At 43.5% G+C, this 23,771-nt stretch overlaps 1 protein-coding gene across 1 annotated transcript in view; it reads right to left on the bottom strand.

The window, feature by feature from the left end:
• The window catches only part of CASQ2 (calsequestrin 2), a 63,498-nt gene that overhangs the window by 27,978 nt on the left and 11,749 nt on the right, over positions 1–23,771 (bottom strand). The window contains exons 2-5 of the mRNA XM_047084927.1: positions 11,977–12,061; positions 9,133–9,233; positions 7,649–7,760; positions 2,179–2,252 (exon numbers count right to left, since the gene is read on the bottom strand). Coding sequence (XP_046940883.1) covers positions 2,179–2,252; positions 7,649–7,760; positions 9,133–9,233; positions 11,977–12,061 — 372 coding nt within the window. The remainder of the gene's footprint in view (positions 1–2,178; positions 2,253–7,648; positions 7,761–9,132; positions 9,234–11,976; positions 12,062–23,771) is intronic.

Here is a 23,771-nt window from a genome sequence, read left to right as displayed (position 1 = left end):
CCCGTCTGCCTGGTTCTGTTCCCTCAGATGATTTCTTACCCAGGAGCCACGTCAGTCACTGCTGGCCTATCATAAATGAACATCAATGATGTATTCAGTTTAGGCTTCCCTGTACGTCCCCTTCTCTCTAAAATTATCTTCCAACCTCCATTTTCCTGGGCTTAGATGGCTGCCTTTTATGCTCAGCAGGACTAACATTTACTGAATGTTTACCATGTGCCAGACGCCAATGAAGTGCTTCACATGTATTGTTTCTTTCTCTGATGTACAGTAAGTAGTATATGGCATTGACTTTGAAGTCAGGCTGGGCTGAGGTTATATCAGGCTTGACTACTAACTCACTATGTGACCATGAGCAAATCACTTAATCTCTTGGTGCCTTGGTTTCATTCTGTGTTGACTGAGAATATTAATCCTCCCTTTATAGGCACGTTGAGATAATCGAAAACAGCTATGTAAAGCTCTCAGTACAAAGCCTGGCATGTAAAAAGTACTTAATAAGTGATAGTTACTCTTCTTCTTGGCATTCTTGCCCAAGATCTCTTTGGACTCTAATCCAACCAGTTACGGTACATTTTCTTCAAGTTTAGGTTACAAGACTCAGATTATAGACTCTCTTCTGGATCCTTTTTAATCCAGAATTTTTATCCATAGAGGTGGTTCAATATACACATATACAAAGATTGAATACGATCTATTTTTGTCATACTCCTTCCCTGCTTCAGCACCTACAGGCTTCCTTACAGGCTTCCTCTTGTTCTTCACAGAATACTTGAACTTCTCATAGTATAAAGGTCCATCAGAACCCCTTCCCCCACTACCTTATTCCTCAGTAGGCCACTCTCTGCCTAACTTTTACTTGAATGTGATCAGGATTTAGTCTGTCCTAGATTTATTTGTTCTAGTAAATATGGTGATTTAGGGTTTTTAGTTGGTGTGTGTGTGTGTGGGTGTGTGTGTGTGAGAGAGAGAAAGAGAGAGAGAGAGAGAGAGAGATTGAGAGAGACAGAGAATCATATATGTGGAGGTGTGGATGTGAGTGTGAATGTGTGTATTGAGTATAGCTAGGTAAGTGTGGTGTGGATTTGAGTGTAAGTGTGTGTGAGGAGGTATGTGTTATGTTTGTGTGTTCTGTGAGTGTGTGTGTTGTATGTGTCTTGTGTGTTGTGTGCTTATGTGTGTGGTGTGTTATGTATGTGTGTTGGGTTTGTTGTATGTGTTATATGTGTGGTGGGTGTTTTATATGTGTGTTACGTATGAGTTTTTGTGTTATGTGTGTCTGCTATGTGAGTGTGGGTGTGTGGGCATGCACTCTGAATCTCAAGGGCAGGTACAGGGTATTCTGCTTAAGTGTGTGGTACCAACGAAAGGGCAGGGGTTTGGGGCATAGGCGGGGATCGCAGCACTACCATTAATTCACTGGAGACCTTGGTTATTACTTAATCTTTCTAACTCTGTTTTGTCATCTGGGACGTGGGACTTCTTACCTTTCAAAGTTGTTGAAATGATTAGAGATCATACAAATGCAATATTGCAAGTTGTACTCAATATATGGAAAGCCCTTGATAAATAGTAGCCATTGGAGTCAGAACTCCAACCACAGTAGACCCCAAATAAACTACCCATTGATTCGAAGTCCCTCACATAGGCCGTTCTTTGGCTTATGAAAGCACTTGCCACATCCAGAAAAGAAAGAACTGGATTATAGACAAGTACATCAAGGACTTCTCTTGAAGATGTAGGCAACTTACTGAAGTGCGCGAGGCTCCAAATGACCAGTGGTCCTCCCCATTCCATCCCATCCTAACTCAAGAGAGCGGGGAGCATGCAACCCTGGGAAGGGGGAGAATCGCTCTAAAAACAAGGAAGCAGTGACCGGTGTCCTGTCACACTCCGCTGATGCATCTCCCACTCTTAGTGATCGAGGTGGCAAAGAGTGGTCCATCACTTTTCATGGACTGTTTTCAGAAATACTCTTCGATCCTCTGGATTTATCATCTTTGTACCCCTCTCCCATTCAAAAGTGATGTCCTGCCATATATCTAGCACTTCTGGAGAAAGTATTAATGGATGGAGGATGGTTAATGTTTCCAAAAGAAGAAAACAGTACTGTAAAGTTCAAATTTTAATCCTACTTGCCTACAAAAGTATTTAAATTGGGGTTTCACAGGTACTTACCCCTTTGTCGAACGTAGCAAAAAATTTGATGTAAGGTTGGAAGTGTTCAGCTGCCTCTTCAAAAGCCTTGTAATCTAAGAGGGAAAAAGATCAAAGAAAGAGACCTTTTCAAGATGCACACTGCAGACATTTATCTCTTTAAATAATGTCGAGAAAGTGGGGGGCCAATTAATCCTGACTGGATAATTATTCAGAAGATATTATTTAGATAGATAATGATTTAGTACTATTTAAACCCACAATTTCCCCCCAAGGAGTTTGAATTGACTGGTATTCACTTGAACTAAAGAAGAACACTTTACCACATTTTTATGTGTTTTTGGGAATTGGTAAATGGGAAGGAGAAAATGGAGGAAACTCAGAGAGGGAGGAAAATAGAATATTAGACTCTAAACCCAAGGGAAAAGTTCTTCCACTCAAACTCACCACTAGTTGTAAGTGTGCCCTCTAGAGAGAGTGCAGCTTACTATAAATGAGTGCTAAGAAGAAAATCCACCTTAGTATGTAAAGCAACCTCAATTAAAGATGACATCATGAAGGTACTTTAAACTTCTTAGCAAGAATACCCCTTTTGGTAAATCCTCATTTTTCTTTCCCTCTCATTAATGTTTTATTTTATTTTTGAGAGAGAAAGAGAGAGAGAGAGCGTGAACAGGGGAAGGGCAGTGAGAGAGGGAGACACAGAATCCAAAGCAGGCTCCAGGCTCCAAGCTGTCAGCATAGAGCCTGACGCGGGGCTCAAACCCACAGACTGTGAGATCATGACCTGAGCCAAAGTTGGATGCTTAACCGACTGAGGCACCCAGGCACCTCTCTTTCCCTCTTTTTAAGTTTTTGTTTTTATTCTGACCCCTTGGGAGGATGATTTAAAATTAATCAAGCCTATGCTTGACTCTGGTCCCAAACGTGAGTCCAAACTGGTCAAGAGAGGCATGAGACACATGAGGATGGCCATACTGTGCCTTACTACATCGGGATAGCTACCTGGCAAATACACTGGTCTTTCAGCCTTAGAGGTGAAGGTGATGGTGATGGTAATGATGGTGGTGGTGGCTCTGCATAATGTCTATAATCCTGAAAAGTGGTCATCCTATGATTCATTCTTAAGATTAGCTTTCTCCCATTTTGTGGAATCCCCTGTCTCTTAATCATTAGAAGCATAGGCTTTGGCTAGGATTCTAGGAGCATGCAGACTTTTCTAATAGTCAATCAAAAACATTTCAAGAATAATACTGGCTCAGGGAACACCAAGATGTAAGACAAAGCCACTGATCTCAAAGGCTCACAACCCAGAGAGGGTATGGATCCTTAGAGAATCACAGTGCAATGTGATTGCTAGAATAGAGGTAAACACAATAAACACAGATGGGGGGGCTTGAAAAATTTACAAGAATGCCTGTACAGACTGATACACATTCACACAAACCCACCCCCATAAAAGTAACTGGGTAGCCAGAAAATATATTCTATAGACTGATAGTTGGGGTAGAGAAGGGGGTGGAGAGAAAGAAGATGGGTGGGAGGTATGGAGAATGCATAAAGAGAAGGTGGGAGAGAATAGAAGTGTTTAAACTATACCGAAGTCATTTATGTGTATCTAAAGCTGCAGTGGGCTCCATCAGAATCCTCCTTCCCTGACCCCCTTGTCCCTGATGAATCTCTCCCCACTTCCTTAACTTCTACCCTGATGGAAAGAATGGCCTAAACCTGTGTCCAGAGAATTCCCTTCTTCCCCTAGGGAACCAGTCTATATCCCTTTTAAGATGAAGAAGGTTAGATAGAGCAAGGCAAGTCCCCAGGGTGGTGCTTCAAACTGTGGCTGAACCTTTAACCTTGCCCAAACAGCAGCTGTCTTGCAGGGAACCTGGTCTAACCGCCTGCTCGGTCTCACCTCATGTGGTCCCAGGTATTTCCTGCCCTCACGTCCTGTTCTGATGCTGACCAGCTCCGTCCTGGCTCCTTCAGTCTGACCCTCCAGTTTCCCCTTCTGGAATAGGCTCCTCAACATTCAGCCTTCAACCTCCAGCTTACTGCAGCCTTATCTTAGCATTTCCTCACCTTTCTTCCCATCTCTCAGGGGTTTCTGTTCTGAGTATTGTACCACCCTCCCCCGCCCCCGCAAGCTCCAGATTTCCCCCAGTTTGGAATTCTTAACATCAGCTGAATTCCCCCCAGAGAGTTCCTATCATGCTCTTTCAACACTAGCATCCATAGCTACATGTTAAAGCCAGATGTGAACCTTTGTGTCCAACTTCCTTGGTAGATGTAGCCCCCCAGTTCTTCCAGGTCCTTTCTAATTTGGTCCCAAATCACTTAGGACCCTCTTCTCCCAAGACCATTCCAGTCTAACTATGTGTGAAACCCCTCCAATTCTCCATTGTCCCTCCATCATTCTTGCTCTATAGGATGGCTTGGGATCATTTGTAGGGCCAATGCTCTTGGTGCCATTAAAGTTCCCTGACCAATCACCCTCAAATTACAGCCGAAATACAGGACGGCTTCCCTTGGTGCCTTACCAACTCCTAGCTTCCCCATCCACGGACTCCATCCTCTTTTGCAGGGCAAGAAGAAACAGAGAGATGTGGATGCCTGATAGAACGTCGTGATGCTTTCAGTCAGTGTGTGGTAGCAACCGGTGCGTCACAACAGCCTTGAAAGACATACATTTTCTTGTGGTGATAAACTTCCTACGTGCTTTCCACAACCATTCAAAATTCTACAGTAGTTAGTATTATATCTGAAAGTCATGGCCCCCTCTGTAAACTTCCTGCATTCTGGAACAATTATCTTCTGCCGAAGACGTCAGCAAGCATCACAGCTAAGACAGCCTTGGAGAGGCCACTCCCCTGACTTCCTCACTGGATCTTCTCAGGTGTTGTGATTGTGACCAAAGTCCACGTTTGTTCGTCATCAGTGATGTTTTTTGGTTTGTGACACTCTGTAAAATAGTCCATTTTTTCGGTTTTGATTTAATATACTCTAATGTTTGTATTTTCTACTAACATCAATGGAATGAATGTATGATTGCTCTTTTTTACTGTGTTCATCATCATCATAATCAGTATTATTAACCTGGTCTGGTATCAGGTATTCCTAAAGACAAACCGTGTCAATTTAAAGACAAAAATTCAGCCTTACAAAGGAGATTGAAATGGCTCACTAGTGATTTTATTATTTGAATCTTCAGGGGAAAAAAATGGTAAGACCAGGAGAGCAATATCTGTGTATTCCTAAGGAAATGCTTCATCATTATTTTCAAATATATAATATGGAAAGCTTTGAATTTGAAATCTATTCAGATTATCATAAGAATATTCCATTTATCGATGAAAAAGAAAGTAATGCCATGAGGGCTAAAAGAACGCTCACACCTTGGAAGGATAGTTTAGAGATTAGATTTCCTGAATTCTGTTCAGTGGTGAGAAAAGACCACTCATCCATCAAAGACAAAGCAATGACCATTGTCCTATCATTTGCCACCATCCAAAGTCTCTTGTCAACTGTGACCATCAAGAACAGAAGAGATCATTTAAACCCTTCACCGGGAATAGCATGTTGCTGTTTCAAAAGCTATCTCAAAAATCTAAAAATATTTTATTTGAAGGATTTATGCAATGCAATATTTGATAACTTTTCTCTTCTTTTATTATTATTATTATTATTATTATTATTATTATTATTATTATTATTGGTAACAGTAGTAGTATATAAAGAAAGCAAAAGAATGTTTTGTTTTGTTTTTCCACTAAGTCCAAATCCTTTCCAGTTTACTCCTATGGGCTGTATAAACATTCCCACGTTTTGTGTGTGCCATGGCGTGAAAAAAGTGTGTAAGTCTTGAAAGTACAAAACAGTGTTTAAGTGTGTCAGCTATAAAGTCATCGTGGCTCTACAGTTTACTTACTAGCTGTGGCTCTACAGTTTACTTACTAGCTGTTTAAGTGTGTCAGCTATAAAGTCATCGTGGCTCTACAGTTTACTTACTAGCTGTGTGACAGTGAGTTACTTTAACCTTTTTGTTCCTTTCATTTCCTCACCATTAAAATGCGGATAATACGGTAACCACCCTACAGGCTAGTCATGAGAAAGAAACGAAGGCATCTGTATGTAGCTCCTGGCATAGGCCTTGGCCCATGACATGTGTTTATTAAAGGAAGCTGTTTTTGTCAATTGGTTTAGTAGGGAGAATAGGAACTGAAAGATGTGCTCTTTATCCCAGTCTGGGCCTGGCCTCCCTCCTTATCTGCTATCCTGAGCTTAATGGAGGAGAGAGAAACAGAGGACAAAACAAACGGAGGGGTGGGGACAGAAAAGGAGAAAGTGAAATAGAAGGAAATTAAAGAGAAAGAAGAAGGGAGTAGGCAGAGCACCCCCACAGTAGTCAGCATCTAAAAGAAACAGAAAAATCGAAGTGAAATCACCCAAAGGACAGCTGGGCAAACCTCTTTGGCTAGCCACCTTCTGCAGGCACGCTGCTAAGGAGGGCGAGTGGAGAGGCTTTTATATAACACATGAGGAAACGGTTACGTTTGGTTACGGGGGAGGGAAAATAGGTGGGTTGTTGGTGCAAAGACCAAGGATGCCAGCTGGCAGACGGGTAACAGCTTTGCAAAGGATTTTCAAAATATTTTCAAAATATTTTGGACTTTCCAGAAACATCATAAGCAGCCCTCCTTTGCATGTCCCCCACGCACTAATGCTACCATGGTTATGCCCACTCCTTCTATCACTCTCCTCTCCACGGCTGAGACTTCAAGAAAAGGATTACTTCATTGGGTCATGCTGCCAAAGCTCTTTGGAAAGAGGTACTCCAGTAGTAGCCTTGCTGGTCCCTCCTCTTCCTGATTCCCCCTTTCTACCCTCTCACCCCTGTATGGGTGGTGGTAGCGCTATAAGGCATTCCTGTGCCCACCCAAAACCTGACCACAAAGCGTTCAAAGGGATTATACCCAAGGGTGAAGCTGTGCTGTTGCAGGGAGCCTTGGTGGTCAGCTGTGGGGTTGGCCAGCAATTTTCCACACTGTGCGGCAGCTGCTAAGCCCCGCCTACTCAAATTTTCCTCTAATCCTGTCCAAGTGACTGAGAAGCTCTCCAACTGGTGACCACAGGAGGGGCTAACATCAGGGAGAGAGAGCCTGCTATTTACTTATTTTAGGGGAGAGTCCCACTGGTAGGTGGCCAGGTGGAAAAAGGGGAGGGAGACTTTTCTCTCCTCTGTAAAGCACTCACCTCCCCGCTTCAAGATCAGGGAACATGGCCCCAACCTTAATGCTCTTCCAGCATCCTTGCCTGTTTTGCATAATTCTTGGACATGGGTCCCACCCATGGCAGAGGGTGCAAGAAAGATTCTCCCTCCAACCCACCCAGCACAGGATATGCAGATAGCCCATCTTCTTTATGGGTGACATGTAACATATCTGGTTGGGAATCTAGGCTTTAGACTCCCAGATGGGGCTGACAGACAACTTACACTCTGAGTCTTCACTCTTGAAAAAGCCAATGAGCTTGATGTGGTCCTCAATGCGTTCAAAGGCTTGGACTTCCAGTTTGCTGTTGATGATCTCCACGGGATCCTCAATTAGCTAGAATGCCACACACACACACGTGTATGAAATATGTTCCAACAAGAGAACTGTTCCTTCCTCAGTGGGGAAATCAGGCACACAAGTAAGCTACTTTGGCAGGAAGCTGTGGACCCCATGTATCCCCAGTGAGCACAGCGGCAGCGCCTTCTGAGGAATGGACTTAACTCAGGAGTAGGTCGACTGGGCAATTCTCTCTGTCTCCTCCTCTATTGAGTTTGGAATAGTCTGTGACTCAATTCTGGCCAATGGCTCTCGGGGTAGATTTGCTAAAAGCTTTGGGAAAGTTCTCCTTTCTTTTAAAGAGAACAAAGGAAGCCAGATCCTCCCCGCACCCCCGCCCTTACCTCCCATTGCATGTGAATGAGATGTGAGTATCAGCTCCTGCCACTGGCTTTCTTGTAACCAACCTGAGAAGAGTCAGCTGGAGGACAAAACCAACACTCTGAAAAGCAGACTACCTGTGATTTGTCAGTAAGTCTAAAATCTGCCCTCTCTCTGCCCTTCCATTTGTGCTTCTAGGTAGCTGAATTTGGTTTCCATTATGTGCATCTAGAAGCCTCCACTTGGCTGACAGAGATGGGCCAGTGCTGGGTTGACCCAGAGTTTTCTGTTGCCTCCTTCACATTTTTAGGGCTTGTAGGTATGGGTCCATGAGAGAGCCGAGAGACTCTTGGGTGCTTTTTTGCAGGAGGTGGCCTTCAACTCTCTTTTGACTCACTCTTTCTGGGTTTTTGAGGCCGTGAGGAAAAGGCCACAGGCCACTGTGCACTAGCTGGTAGATAGGAAATCACCAGCGTAGATGTCATTTACCTGTACAGGTATCTGAAAGCATTCGACTTCACAGCTATTATTGAAAGTGTGAGTTTGTTTATGGATAACATATTTTTATAATGTCTGTTCCTCTATCTGCCTGAGCATATGGATCTATAGTGTCGTGCTTCTGTGGCTGAGAGGGAGTATGATATCGGGGGCTCATTAGTCCGGCCACCCTCAGTTGATTGTTATTCTATCTCTAAGTGATTACCCATCTCTCTTTCCCACTCTCTCCAGAAGCCCTGAAGCAAAGCCAAGGGGGCGTCAGGGGCTCCTGGTGTATAACTGCTAAGAAAACTAATGTGTTGCCTACACGATCCCGATTAGTGACCCTCTGGTCACTAATAAAACAGTTTCTAAGGTAACTTAAGGGCCAGCTTCCCAGTAGAAAATAGCACTGTGAAGTAGGTACTCCCAGATTTTTTGTGAAGCATGAGGAATCTGTCTTAGACCAGGACAGATTATCCAGCTTCTCTGTTTCTACTTTGGGGTTTTACATCCCCCTGTAGTTGAACCCAAACAGCTCCAAGCAGGGCCACTGTGCATAAATGCTTACGTCCAGGAGAAACTCCACCAGGACGTCAGCTGCAAATTCGCCATCAAACTCAATTGTGCGATCGCCCTTAAGAACATACAGACTTCCTTCTTCGTCAAAACCTGGAAGAAACAAAGAGTCCCCAAGACAAGGTCATCCTGATGCAAGAAAAATCATCCCCCGGGCTGAAGTCTGGCTCAAGATCTATGGAGCTAGCATTAACCTCAGGATCAGTTCCCCTTGAAACCACCCCTGTAAAGGACACCCTAAGTACACATTTAAATTGAAATAGTCAAGAACCAATGGCCCCACCTGGACTTTAACTTGATAGAAAAATCTATTCTCTACCCTACCACTGCTTTCATTTTCCAAATATGCTGCCAACCTCATTCTCCCTATAAAATGTTTCAGTGCCCACTGCACTCCCTATAAAATGTTTCAGTGCCCACCTGACTCCTTTTAGCCGGGCATTCCAGTCCCTCCATGACCTAGTGCCAATCCTACCCTTCACATTCTCCCTTGGGTAGACTCGCTCTCTTTGTGTGCTTCCCTCCTTCTTGCCCTCATGCTGATGTGAAAGAGTGTGTAAAGGAAAAGCCACAGAGTGTGGTTCTTTACACAGATGTTCTCCTGGTTCCTCAAATTTGGAGTGACCTCCAACCCTGCTCTCATCCTGGTCAGTTCCTTTGGATCTCGGCTTAGGACTCATCTTTCCCAAGAAGGCCACTCCAATCTCTCTCACCACCATTACTCTTCTCTCAGCTTCATTTACAGGTACTCACTGGAACAGTAAGGTCTCCAAAGGCAGGACCACTGTCACCTTGGTGTCCCCAGAAGCTTGCACAGAGCCTGGACACATCAGGCACCCCATAAATGTCCGTGGCCAGAATGAGCGGCTTGCTTTTCTATCGTGGCTGAATTCTGCACATCTTTTCCCAGTTAGCTGATAATGCTGCAAGGGAAAGTTCTGCCTCTTTTCTGCCCTCCATTGCTGCTGGCGTAATGCTATGCACTTTAACAAATGTTTGCTGGAAAACTATGTTTCCCTCCAGGAATGCTAAATAACTCAGGCTGGCATTTAGTCTAACTGCATGGCATCCTTAATTCCTTAGACAAATTGTTTTCAAACTCTCTATTAGCTGGAGAATGCTTTCTCCAAAGGAACTCTCCTGTAGAGCCTCTAGAGAAGAGGGCACATCCCAGGGCACATCTGAAAAACCCCAGACACATTCTGGAGCACCATTTGTAAATCTAAAGGGTCAAGGTGTCAAGTATCCTTGAGGCCAGCAATGACCAACAACAACGGGTAACTTGGGAACATCAGCCAGTGTCCTGATGTTGGAGTTTTCTCTGAGTGAAACCAGTTAGGAGACTTTTGTAGTAGTTCAGGCATAGCCTGACAGAGACCAAACTCAGGCAAATGGAAGGAAGGATGACGAAGAAAGAGCAGGTTCACAAAATACCACTGTCCTGTAAACTCTGAGAGCCAAACAGTCCAAAAGAATCTGCTCCAATTCCTCCAGGCTGAATGTAGAGAAAAGTTCGTTTAGATTTTTCAAGCTCTGTCCACTTGAGAATACCCACTGGTCCACTCTTATAAAAGCCTGTCCAGCATTTGCCTCCCACCGCCCTAAATTCTTAGATCACTGGAATACTAGTATTTTCCCCTAATTAAAATTTACCGGAAATTCTCTCAAATTCAACTTTCCATGAAAGCAATGGGAAAGAAGACTAGGGTATCAATAGAATCTGGGGGCAGAGAAACAAGTCATTAAATTGCTTTTGACTAGGGAAACAGTTTAACATACTCTGTTCCCCCGACCAAAGGGGGAAAATATTCCTTAATTTATCCCCAGGGAAAGAGATACCCCAGACATTCTTAATAATCTGCTATCGTTTTATAACCATGAGTTCTTCTTTGTGTCCAACCTAAATACAATCTCATAAAATTTAAATCTTAAAAAAAAAAAAAAGGCTGGTCTTCTTGAAAATAAAATAGAGAACAGTTGTTTGTAATGCTCTAAGATAATGAACCTTCGTGTACCTGAAGCCACTAATCTTTTTTCCCCCCTGCGTTTACTACCCCAAATCCAATTAACCTTTCTTCAAAGGTCCTGTTTTATAAGCTCCTGCTATATTTAAATAGCCATTCTTCACTGGTCATGCAGAAAAGGCAAAATGGGCAGTACATGTGTGTGGGTGTTGGGAAACCAGAGGAGCTACCCATATTGTCTCTCCTTGGGATTAGGGGTGTGAGCGTCTTAAAGTGCACTTGAACTTGAGTGTGACGTATTGACACAAGAGATCACAACATGCACCGTGTGGTCACTTAACCATGCTGCATCTAAATCCTCCCTCTCACCCTTAATGATAATGCCCAGCTGGGGTTTAGCTTTACATTTAGAAACCACTGGGACCCCAGGGTCACTACTATTAACGTTATCTTGTGTTGGCTGCTTCAGCCAAGAGATAAGGAAATAATAGATGATGGAAGAAGAGATTTGCTCTCTTCCAGAGAGATAACCATGGCAGTGAGATGAAGAGGCTAGGCTTTTAGCCTGTTCTAGGAGCTGAAAAGAAAGGTTTGACTTCTTTGGTGTCAATTTCTATGGTGATACAAAGATATATTTGATGATTCATGTGAAATTCAATTCAATTCAATTCAATTCAATTCAATTCAATTCATTCACTACTTTCATGAAACTCATCCCCAACCCAAGACTAAGGTGTGCAGAATTGTTTTGTATTCATTGAAAAATAGTCCAGTTACCATGCAAGAAGAAATGAAACTGTACTTTTTTTTGTTTTGTTTTTTTGCAAGACACATTTGTTTCTTCCTGGTATGCCTAAAGAAGTCCCACTTACCCAGTTTCTTGGCAAGCTTGGCTTCTTTCTTGGCATCCACCATCACAAAGCCTATATCTTTATGTTCCAGGACCTGGGCCACAAGCTGAAGGGAAAGACAAGCCAGACAGTAAGGGGACCAAGGGCAGAAAGATGGTACAATATGTTACGGGATAATATTCTGACATAACGACAAGAAGATTGTCCTCCATACATCCTGTTACTCTGACAATTCAAGCAGCAACAAAGAGATTCCATGCCATACCCCCAGGAGAAGGATGGTTTAGCAGAATGCTGAGAACCTAGGAGAAAAAATATGAGGACCAGACCTAAGATACAGGATTTGGAAGTACATCCACTGTCTCACACCCTCCTCTGCCCTTGAGGTAGATCAAGTTTGAACTGAGAGCAAGAAAAATCAAAAAGGAAGCAAGGAGTATTTGGACAGCCGCAGGTACATGACAATGGGCCCAGAGCCCTTCCCTTGCCACCAACCGAACATGGAGTCAGGTGGGGACACAAGATATCACAAGGTACACTTTGTGGTCACTTAACCATGCCTCATCTAATCCTCCCTCTCATCCCTGAAAAAGCTGAGGAACCTTAAAATGAAGGAGACCTGTATCCCCAATACTCAAGCATGGTCCTTGGGTTCCTTCAGCCCCTGGGCTTGTGGAGTTGAAATGCCCACTGGGTGTATCTGGCCAATAGACCCAAGACGGCTTCTGATGCTTTCCCACAGCCCACTGAGAAAAAGAACCAGTGGAGGACCAGAATGGAACCATCAGCCCCAAAAGTGAAGAGGGTGCAGCAGGGTCCTAGGTGGACAGATGGTTGGACACCAGCACAGGACTGGCATCACGTTAATCTTCCTGACACTCAGATTTAAGGAAGCAGGGAGACCCTCAACTGACTGAGATCTATGTCCTGCCATCTGGTGAATGGGAGCTTAAATAGAAACAGTGAAGGAGATACTAGAGAGATCATGAAACATTAATGTCACTTTTCTTTAAATTAAAAAAATTTGTTTATGTATTTATTTTGAGACAGAGAGTGACAGCCAGAAGGGGGCAGGGAAAGGGGGAGAGAGAGAATCCCAAGCAGACTCCATGCTGTCAGCACAGAGTCCCACATGGGGCTCGATCTCATGAACCGTGAGATCATGACTTGAGCCACAATCAAGAACCGCATGTTCAGGGACGCCTGGGTGGCTCAGTCGGTTGAGTGTCTGACTTCGGTCAGGTCATGATCTCACGGGTTCGTGAGTTCTAGCCCCGCATCCGGCTCTGGAGCCTGCTTCCGATTCGGTGTCTCCCTCTCTCTTTGTCCCTCCCCCCCCCCCTCGTGCTCTGTCTCTTTCTCTCAAAAATAAATAAATGTTAAAAAAAAATTAAAAAAAAAAAAAGAACCGGATGCTCAACCGACTGAGCCACCCAGACACCTCTTTCTTTAAACTTTTTAGAAAAGGTAATTATAGATTAATGTGCAATTCTAAGAAATGATACAGAGATCCCTTGCACATTTTACCCAGGTTCCCCCAAAGTAACATCTTGCAAAACGATAGTGCAGTATCACAAACTAGACATTGGCTTTAATGTAGTTAAGATACAGAACATTTGCATAACCACAAGGACCCCTCATGTTATCCCTTTATAGTCACATCCTCTTTCTCCCAAACTCATCCCCTCCCTAAAAAGATTTCTACAACCTTTTCATTTGAAGAATGTTACCTAAGTTCAATCACATAGTATGTAGCCTTTTGGGAGTAGTTTCTTTAACTCATCATATTTCTCTGGAGATTCATCCAGATGCTTATGTATATCAAAAGGTCATTTGCTTTTTATGTGCTGAGTAGTATTTACATGGTATAGAAGTACTACAGTTGGTCAATTATTCATCCATTGAAGGACATCTGGGTTGTTTAAATTTGGGGCTATAATGAATAAAGTTGCTATAAACATTAACGTACAGGCTTTTTGTGAAGGTTGGTTTTCATTACTCTAGGATATACGCTCAGGAGTGTGGTTTCTGGGTATAGCAACTGCATGCTTAATGTTTAAAGAAACTGCCGAAGTGTTTTCCTGAGTAGCTGTACCACATGACATTCCCACCAGCAACGCAGTGATGAGCTGTCTCATTCTTCCACCTCCTTGCCAGAATTTGGAGTTGTCACTATTTTTAATTTTAGCCATTTTTACAGACGTGTAGTGATATTTCGTTATGGCTTTAATTTGCATTTCCCTAATGTCTAATGAGGCTGAACATTTTTTTCATGTGCTTATTTGGCATCTATATGTCTTTCTCCATGAAATCCTTATTCATGTCTCTGCTTATTTACTAAACAGGTTGTTTTTGATTGTTGAGTTTTGAGAGCTCTTTTAATATTAGTCCTTTTTCAGAGATGTGGTTTACAAACATTTCTCCCACTCTGTAGCTTATCTTTTTATCCTTTTAATAGGGTCCTTCACAGAAGAAAACATTTCAATTTTGATGAAGTCCAATTTATCGGTTTCTCCATTTATGGATTGTGCCTTTGGTGTTAAGTCTAAGAACTCTTTGTCTAGCCCTATATCCTGACATTTTCTCCTAATTCCTTTTCTAAACATTTTATAGTTTTAATTTTACTTTTGGGTTCATGAACCATTTTGAGCTACATTTCAGTAACGTGTGAGATTTATCTTGTTCTTTTTTGTTTTTTGGCCAGCACCATTGTTGAAAAGGCCATCTCTCCCCCATTGAATTGCTTTTACACCTTTGTCACAGATCATTTGACACAATTATGTGGATCTATTGCTGTTTTCTCTCATATGTCTGTCAATATCACATGGCCTTGATTACGGTAACTATATAATAGCTCCTGAAGGTGAGTAGACTGCCTCTTCCCACATGATTCTACTTTTTCAAAATTGTTTTAGCTAGTTTAATTCCTTTGCATTTCCATATAATCTTTAGAATAATCTTGTCTCTAATTATAAAAAAAATATTTCTAGGATTTTCATAGGAATTACATTGAACCTTTTTTTTTTTTAATGTTTATTTTTGAGAGAGAGACAGAGCATGAGCAGGAGAAGGGCAGAAAGAGAGAGGGAGGCACAGAATCTGAGGCAGGCTCTAGGCTCTAAGCTGTCAGCGCAGAGCCTCACATGGGGCTCAAACTCACAAACCGCAAGATCATGACGTGAGCTGAAGTCAGATGCTTAACCAATTGAGCTATCCAGGTGCCCCTGCATTGAATCTTTAAATCTGTGTATTAACATGGGAAGAAGTGACATATTTACTATGTTGTCCTCCAACTCAGGAATATGGTATGCCTCTCCATTTATTTAGATCTGCTTTGGCTTCTCTCATCTGCATTGCGTAATTTTTACCACACAAGATGTATGCATGTCTTGTTAGATTTATACCTAATTATTTAAATGTTTTGAGTGATTATTAATAGCATTTTAAATTTTGGTGGTCGTGTGCTTATTGATGGTAAATAGGTATATAATTGCTTTTTCTTTTTTTTTTTTAATTTTTTTTTTCAACGTTTATTTATTTTTGGGACAGAGAGAGACAGAGCATGAACAGGGGAGGGGCAGAGAGAGAGGGAGACACAGAATCGAAAACAGGCTCCAGGCTCCGAGCCATCAGCCCAGAGCCCAACGCGGGGCTCGAACTCCCGGACCGCGAGACCGTGACCTGGCTGAAGTCGGACACTTAACCGACTGCGCCACCCAGGCGCCCCAATGTTTTTATTATTTTTAACGTTTATTTATTTTGGGGACAGAGAGAGACAGAGCACGAACGGGGGAGGGGCAGAGAGAGAAGGAGACACAGAATCGGAAACAGGCTCCAGGCTCTGAGCCATCAGCCCAGAGCCCGACGCGGGGCTCGAACTCACGGACCGCGAGATCATGACCTGGCTGAAGTCGGACGCTTAACCGACTGCGCCACCCAGGCGCCCCTATAATTGCTTTTTCTATGTTTATGTTGTATCTTGCAACCCTGCTGAATTATGATTAATGCTAAGAGGTTTTTGTTTTGTTCTTTGCAGATTCTTTTGGATTTTTCTATGTAGACAATCATGTCATTCACAAAGAGGGACAATTTTTTCCCCATATCTGTATGCCTTTCTTTTTTTTGGGTTTCCTTATGGCACTGACAAGAGCTTCCAGCATTATGTTCAATAAAAGTGGCAAAAGCAGACATCTACACCTTGTTCTCAATCTTAGGACTTGGTCTACTTTTCCTTTCCGTTCTATCAGTTTTTGCTGCACACATTTTGCAGTTCTGCCCCTTTGTGCACATCCCTTTAGTATTTCCTGTTTTCTCTGTGGAGTGATCCTGGATCTATTTGGCTCTGCAGTTTGTGCTATAAATCCCTCTACTTCTTCTTCTGTGGTTGCTTCTCTCATTTTCTCTTCATTCCTACATCTGCCTTCATTTTTCCCGGCATCTCTGTCTTTTCCCTTGGATTTCCTTTCCTCTTATAACTTCTTTGAGGGCTTTCTTTGCCTCTTCACTCTTCCTTGCCATTTTCTTTCTTTCTCTCTGCTAACTACTTCTGTTCCTTTAAAGCTAAGGATATTGGTGGGAAGCACAGAAGCTGCTCTGTGGAGTGTCCCAGGTGACCAGGGGTGGAGGGGCAGACAACAAATGGCACCATCTGCCCCTAGGGCAGTTTTCTCTCCTTTCTTGGATTTTGGCTGAGAATAGGGAAAGCAGGCTTTGGATGAAAGACATCATTATCAGTGTTTATGTTATGACTCATCTTGATCTTTCCTTCAATACTTAAACAGGCTAATATTTCTGGAAAGTCACTTGGCTTTAGCCTATTGCATTCAATTCATTAGACAAGGTCGTTTTTGAAAGAGTTTTCTGGTTGTCATTACAAGCCACTCTGTCCTACTTAGTGCTATCAAAATGTTGATTTAAATGCCCCCTTGTCTATCATGCAAAGTTAATAATGATACTATTAAGTTTCCCTACTCCTACCGCAGGAGCCATTAGCAGTGGCTCTTAAAGTATAGCATGCATTTAAATCACCAGTTAAAATGGGGCTTCCTGAGCCTCAGCACCAGAAAGTAGAGAACAGAGTTGGGTGGGGCTCAGAAATTTACATTTTTACAAGCCACACTACCACATCTCATGATTCTGACACAGCAGATTTCACACTACACTCTAGAAAGCACTGCTATAAATGATTGTCAGTTGATCCAAAAGTGATACGGTGTAATTTTTTTCACCTGTGACCCTCAGGCCCACATGTGGCTCTGTTGACCCCTCTACCTCAGGCATAGGAGAGACATATTAATAATAGTAAGAATATAAGAGATTAACTATGAGAATGACACAGAAGTTTTAACTGACCTCTCCTAGGTATATGCCACCATGTTTTGTTGGGTTTTAAGCCGATGCAAAAACCCAGGCATGAAAAGCATAGTCTCCAATTACTTTATTGATATTTATATGTGACTTTTGAACCTATATGAGTGAGAGGTGCTATCTCAAATAAGCTGAGTTCTGTTTCTTGGGTTTCCTGTTTAAGCATAGCCGGTCACTGTCCTAGGATCGGATGGATGGACAGAGCCGGCACTCACAGATGGGCCAGAAACCCGTGCTAGCTGAGACCTGCCCACCTCTTCCTTGGCACAGTCCCGACAGTGTCTGTCACTCTCGCCTCCCACCCTGATTAGGCCCAAAGCCTGCCCACTTGAGCTCTGTCATCGCTCCCATCAACCCTCGCAAGCACCCCTCATGGGCTGAGCCAAGGGTGGCCGGGGCTGGCAGCAACCCAAGAGAGAGCAGTGAAACTGGGTTGGGGGGAACGTCTGTGGTGAAAGTCCGGGCCCCCCTGGGCTGAGTCCTGACATGACCCAGTCTCCCCAGGACCAAGAATCCCTGCCAGGCTGATGGGGGCTGGCCGGACATCGTTTGCCTCTCGCACTTGGCAACATCTTGCGTCGCCCTTGCTCCGATCCTAAATCTCCAGCTCATATGTTCCTTTCCCCACTCTCCCGCAGCCCAGCTCACTGCGCTCTCTCAGCTGCTGCCAGCCTTGGCGCCCCTGGCTGTAAAGCCAGCTCCAGGCTCATCTTTCACTCCAGCCTCCTTTCTGTGAATTCCAATAGCCCATGGCAGGGGCGTGGCTCTCTGACACTTATTTTGCAGTCAGAGTCATGTCTAAGTCTCTTCTGTTTTGTCCATCTCTCCTCCCTAAGGGGAAGGACCCCATTTTGTGCCTTGGGTCTCTCATCTAGCTCCTTAGAGATACTCAGCATGCTTTGGATGAATGGATGGATGGGCCTCTGCACTTCATAAGTTCAAGGGACTGCTGAGCCAAAGTGGGAAGAGGCAATTGTCACTAATTACAGTGATTAAGAGTTACAAACATGAGGAAGAGGAAAAAATAGAGTCAATATGTCTCCTAAATTCCAAGAAAAATGGAATACTCTCATCCCATCTGACTGCAATTTTCTCCTGTTGACTTATCATCTTTCCCCTGCTGGTTTTGTTAGTTTGGTTGGTTGGTTACTTCTCTGTCGTCTGTCCTAGAGACTGGGGTCATCTCTTATTGGTTGGCATATGCAGTCCTGGGCACTGGTGCAATGCTTATTCTTTCCAGAAACATTAGGATTTGCTTTGACCACAGATGATTCTATTTTTTTTAATTTAATTTTATTATTTTTTTATTTTTTTAAGTTGGCTTCACACCCAGCACAGAGTCCAACACGGGGCTCAAACTCATGACCCTGAGATCAAGAGCTGAGCTGAGATCAAGAGTCAGACGCTTAACTGACTGAACCGTGCAGACACCCCAGATGATTCTTTTGAGTACAAAACTAACTTCATAAAAAAAAAGTTGTACTAATTAATATGCACAATTCAGTGTAAATAAGCATATATGATAGTATACCCTTTCTCTCTAACTTTATATTGCATTGTATAGATATTTATTACACCAGTGTTACCTCTGTATTGATGGAATCAAAGTAGATCTCATCTTTAAATGAATTAATGAGTCTCTTCTTTAAATAGTTTATCCCAGTCATTAAGAATACAGCACTTGGCATCAGCGACCTGGATTCCTGACTTGGCCCTACGTGCTGTGACTCTGCTATAAAATATGGATGATTACAGCCTATTTCACAAGGCTGTTGTAAAGATTACATGAGATAATGCATGCAAAGTTGTTGACACAGCTTTGGGCATGCGGTAAGTGCCAAATAAATGTTATATTTTGTTCTTAATATTATGACAGCTGGATAAGGTTCTGGACCTTGTGCCAATTCCAAAGGATCAGAGCCGAATGGACTGGAATGGAAAGAAAGCAAGAACTATGAATTGAGGACCTGCTATGATCAAGGTACGTGCTAAACAAAAGTGTGTAAGACACGTTAGAGCATCAAGGACCGTGTGATTTCATTAAGGGAGAAGCTAATGAAAAATTACCTGGTAGGTACTAAAGAAAACAAGGGTTATGGAGACTTAGAGCTTGTGAGCAGGGAGGTCAAACCATGCAGAGCCTAGTGGGGGCTGTGATAAGCAGCGTGGATTTAACTTCCACACACTCAGAATGAACTCTCAAATCCCTAACGTGGCCAACAGGGCCCTGCCCAGTTTGGCCTGCCTGCCTCTGCAACCTCATTTGGGGCCACTCAGCCTCTTACTTAATACCCTCTTCTTCAGTTCCTCAAAACGTCAAGCTGTCTCCTGCCTCAGGAGGTCTTTGTACAGGGTATCCTCGTTCAGCTGTGTCCCCACGCCCAAGGCTGGGCACCGGCCGCAGCTGTCTGCCAGAAATGCCTGGTTCTAGTCACACAAAGGCACGGAACGTGCCCTGCTTCCACGCCCCCACCCCTCTTCCAAGAAGAGCCTTTCCTTCATATTTCACCAACTCTTACTAGCCTTTTTTTAAAAAAATTTTTTTTTAATGTTTTACTTATTTTTGAGAGAGAGAGAGAGAGAGAGGCAGGGGCAGAGAGAGAAGGAGACACGGAATCCGAAGCAGACTCCAGGCTCCGAGCTGTCAGCACAGAGCCCTGATGCGGGGCTCAAACCCATGAACTGAGAGATTACAACCTGAGCTGAAGACGGGCACTTAACCAACTGAGTCGCCGGGCACCCCTATCAACTTCTACTATCCTTGAAGTCTACACGTAAATGTCAGTTTCTCAAAAGGCATCCCCTGACCCCCAGTCTGAATTGGGTGCCTTCTGTACTCTTGTCCAAGGAAGCCTGGGCTTCGCCTTCATACCTCTTTCTCAGTTCATAAGCATACCTCAACCTACACAATCATTTGTCTATACCTACTCATTTGATAGCCTGTCAGCTCTCTGTCCACTTCTGTTTTTCTCCCCATACTCTCCTCAGTATAGTACCTGACCAGAATGGATCTCAAAAAACATTAGTTCCTTGCTTTTGGTATGATCTCATCTAAATGTAGAATCCAAAAACAAAACAAAACAAAAAACAAAACTGAACTCATAGATACAGAGAACAGATGGGTGGTTGCCAGAGGTGGGGTGGCAGGGAGGGGGGGTGGGTGAAATGAATGAAGGGGGTCAAAAGGTACAAATGTCCACTAATAAGACAAATAAGTCCTGGGGGTGTAATATAGAGCATAATGGGTATAGTTTTATATATATATTATACATATTTACATATATATTATCTATGTTTATATTATATATAATACTATATTGTATGTATATATAATACTGTACTGTATGTATATATATATATATATATATAACTATATGTATACAATACTGTGTTGTATGTCTGAAAGTTGCTAAGAGAATAAGATCTGAAAAGTTCTCACAAGGAAAAAATTAGCAACTATTTGTGGTGATGGATGTGTTAACTAAACTTACCATGGTGATCATTTCACAATGTATACATGTATCAAACCATTATATTGTATACCTAAATCAAATACAATGTTATATGGCAGTTATATCTTAATAATAATATATCTTAAGATTAATATATCTTAATAATTGTTTCATTGAATATTTTCATAAGACAAAAATAAGATATATTGAAGTCATCTGGTTACATTAACTGATGGACGTGTTATATTACTGAATTCATCTGTAAAATGAAAATATGATAAACACTGCCATACTTTTCGCCTATCATTTAAATCCCAAATTCATAGGATATCACATTCAACTCCTGATTTTCAGGAAAATCTATTTATACAGCCAAAATCTGTTCTGAAAAGTAGAATAGTTACTGTCTTTTGTATCCGCACATTGAATGTTACTATTTCACATCCATGTTGCACATGAAGTAACCTATAAATTGCAATTTTAAGGGACTATGGTAGGTACCATCTTTACAATATGGTGCACAAATTTCTAAATTAAGCACTTTCATATGGAAATTGAGATTTCTGACTTTCCTTGAAGTATCAGAAGAGCTAGAACTACATCTCTACTTTTTAGTAGATAAAAACACCATTTGTTTTTTAAGTAAATGAACGAATGAAAGAGGAGGCTCCTTGGAAAAGGAGAGGCCCACTAGACTTTGAACAAGGAGGAGTGTGTGGATAGGCAGAGGAGAGCAGCGAGAGCATCTCAGGAAGACAAAATGGCAGAAGTGGAGGTTTGGAGATGCAGACGTGCAGAGTGATGTAGAAGAGGCTGACTTACTTGAACAGAAAGCTTATTTGAGGGCACTGAATGGAGTGGTGTATTTAAGGTACACGAGAGAAAGAGTGTAAAGGATGTGAATATTAGGACGAGCAGTTCTGAGTTGGGGGTGTTTGGGTAAGAGAACGATATGGCTAATTTGAGCTTGAGGAGGGTTGATCTGAGGGCATAGCCCGGACAGACAGAAAGAAGAGTGGAGAGGAAAGGTGACCAGCTGAGAGGCTGATGCCATTGTCTGCATGGGAGATGACTGATCTCAGACTGAGGCAGCCGCAGTGGATGGAGTGGTGATGCCACAAGCGAAGAGTCCATCAGACTGGCCACTCTTCCATGGCTTTGGAGAGAGAAGGGAGGGAGACCACACAAAAAGAGGAGGCAAGATGACTCCAGGGTCTCCAGCCAGGGAACGGGGTGAAGGACAAAACAATGGCATCAGGAGGGCATGCCAGAACCGGAGGCAGGGTTCTCAGCTTGGATTTAGATGCAATGTGTTCATGGCAAAGTCCAGCCAAGAGCTCGAGGTGCCAAGCTGGCGCTCAGGGGGAGAGGGCCCAAATGGAGTGGTGGAGGTGAGAGGTGGAAGTTTAAGGGTGGGTGGCATCTTCAGGGACAACAGTGGGTAAGGAAACCACAGGGTCAAAGACTGACCACCTCATAGGAGGCAAGAGCAGGAAGAGAGAGGAGCCCGCTCTGGAGGTGGAGAGGAGTGGGGGGCAGAAATCAGAGAAGACAGGGAGCGTAGTGACTCCAAAGTCATGAGAGGAGAGTGGCTTGAGAAGCAGCAGGTGGTCGGTTCGAATATTGCAGGGAGGAGTCACGGACAGTAGGACCACCATGAGGTCTCCTATCAGGACTGGTAAGTCACTGGTGACCTTTTAGAGAAGAGCTGGGCCAGGAGCCAAAGCACTGGGAGTTAAGCATTTGAGTGGGTGGCAAGGACACGTTAGAGCAGGTGTGGATCACTTGTTTAAGAAGTTTGCCCATGAAAGGTAGGAGAGAGTGGCACAGCAGCACTGGGAGGCACGTCGTGTGGGGCACGTCCCGTGGGCCTCAGGACACCATATGCGGAACACCAGGGCCCCATATTTGTCCCTCCAAGTCCAGTCCCTTTGTGGCATGCCTCAACTCCAGGGACAGATTGAAGAAAGTTACATTCATACTGCATTTCATGGTCAGAGGGAAGATGGGGAAGGCATGGGGTAGCAGAGGAAAGACAGTGGCTCCATTAAAGGGAACTGAGTGTGTGTGGGGGATACCTTCTGCAAAGTCAAGAATCCGAAGAAAAGGGAGGACTGAGGAGCCTGGGGAAAAGTATCACTGATCTTTGCTCCAAGTGAACGTCCCTCAGGCCAGTCATTAAAAATACCTTGGCTGTAATCCTGTTCTTCCCATGTAAGCCAAGAAGCAAACTGTTTTCACCCACTGTCCCTGATACCATCTGGCAACGTGTCAAGCAGTTCAACAACTGTGTGTCCTCCCTTGAAACCGGAGAGCTGATGTTTATCCCCGGTAATCTCCTGTCACTTTCCACCACCCTCAAATGAGGCCCGGGCTATGTATAGCTGGGCATTGCACGTGATGTCTCCACGCGGGGAGCAGGCAAGGGAATGGAACAGCTATTTTATGAGAGTGAAGTAAATATTGGGGCCTGTTGGGGCTGGAATGGGTGGCCTCTGATTATTGGGGTAAGAGGGAGGCTGTTGACTGTTTTATTGGCACTGTGAGGCTCTCACTTTGGTCAATGCCAGGGAAGAAACCCAAGGGCCAAGGCTGTGTGTTTTACACTCTATCATGTTGAGAGCAGTAGAGCAACTATAATAAAAGTATCACCCATTGGGTGTTTGTTCTATGCTCCAAGGCCTTGCATGAATTATCTTATTGAATCTTCCCCAAACCCACATAAGAGTAGAAGTTTGCAGATGAGGAAATGGAGGCATAGAGAGGTCAAACAACTTGCCTAAGGCCACACAGTGCTTAAGTAACATAGCTGGGTTCCCAACCTGACACTGTGGCTCCGGAGCCCCGGGTCTCCCCCATTACATTCTACTCCTGCACCTGGGTCTTAGAGAAACCCAGGCTCCAGTCATCAGCTGTGAGACTCTGAGCAGGTCACAACTTCTCCCATCTCAACTTTCTAGTCTACAGATGAGATCTCATTCTTGTAGAGGTTACAAG

This window comes from Lynx rufus, unplaced genomic scaffold, assembly GCF_022079265.1.
Source record: "Lynx rufus isolate CCGP_SWC_20201006 ecotype Redwood Valley unplaced genomic scaffold, mLynRuf1.p SCAF_2, whole genome shotgun sequence".
Lineage (NCBI taxonomy): Eukaryota > Metazoa > Chordata > Mammalia > Carnivora > Felidae > Lynx > Lynx rufus.
The sequence above is the reverse complement of the archived record's forward strand: the minus strand, read 5'-3'. Positions and strand labels throughout refer to the sequence as shown.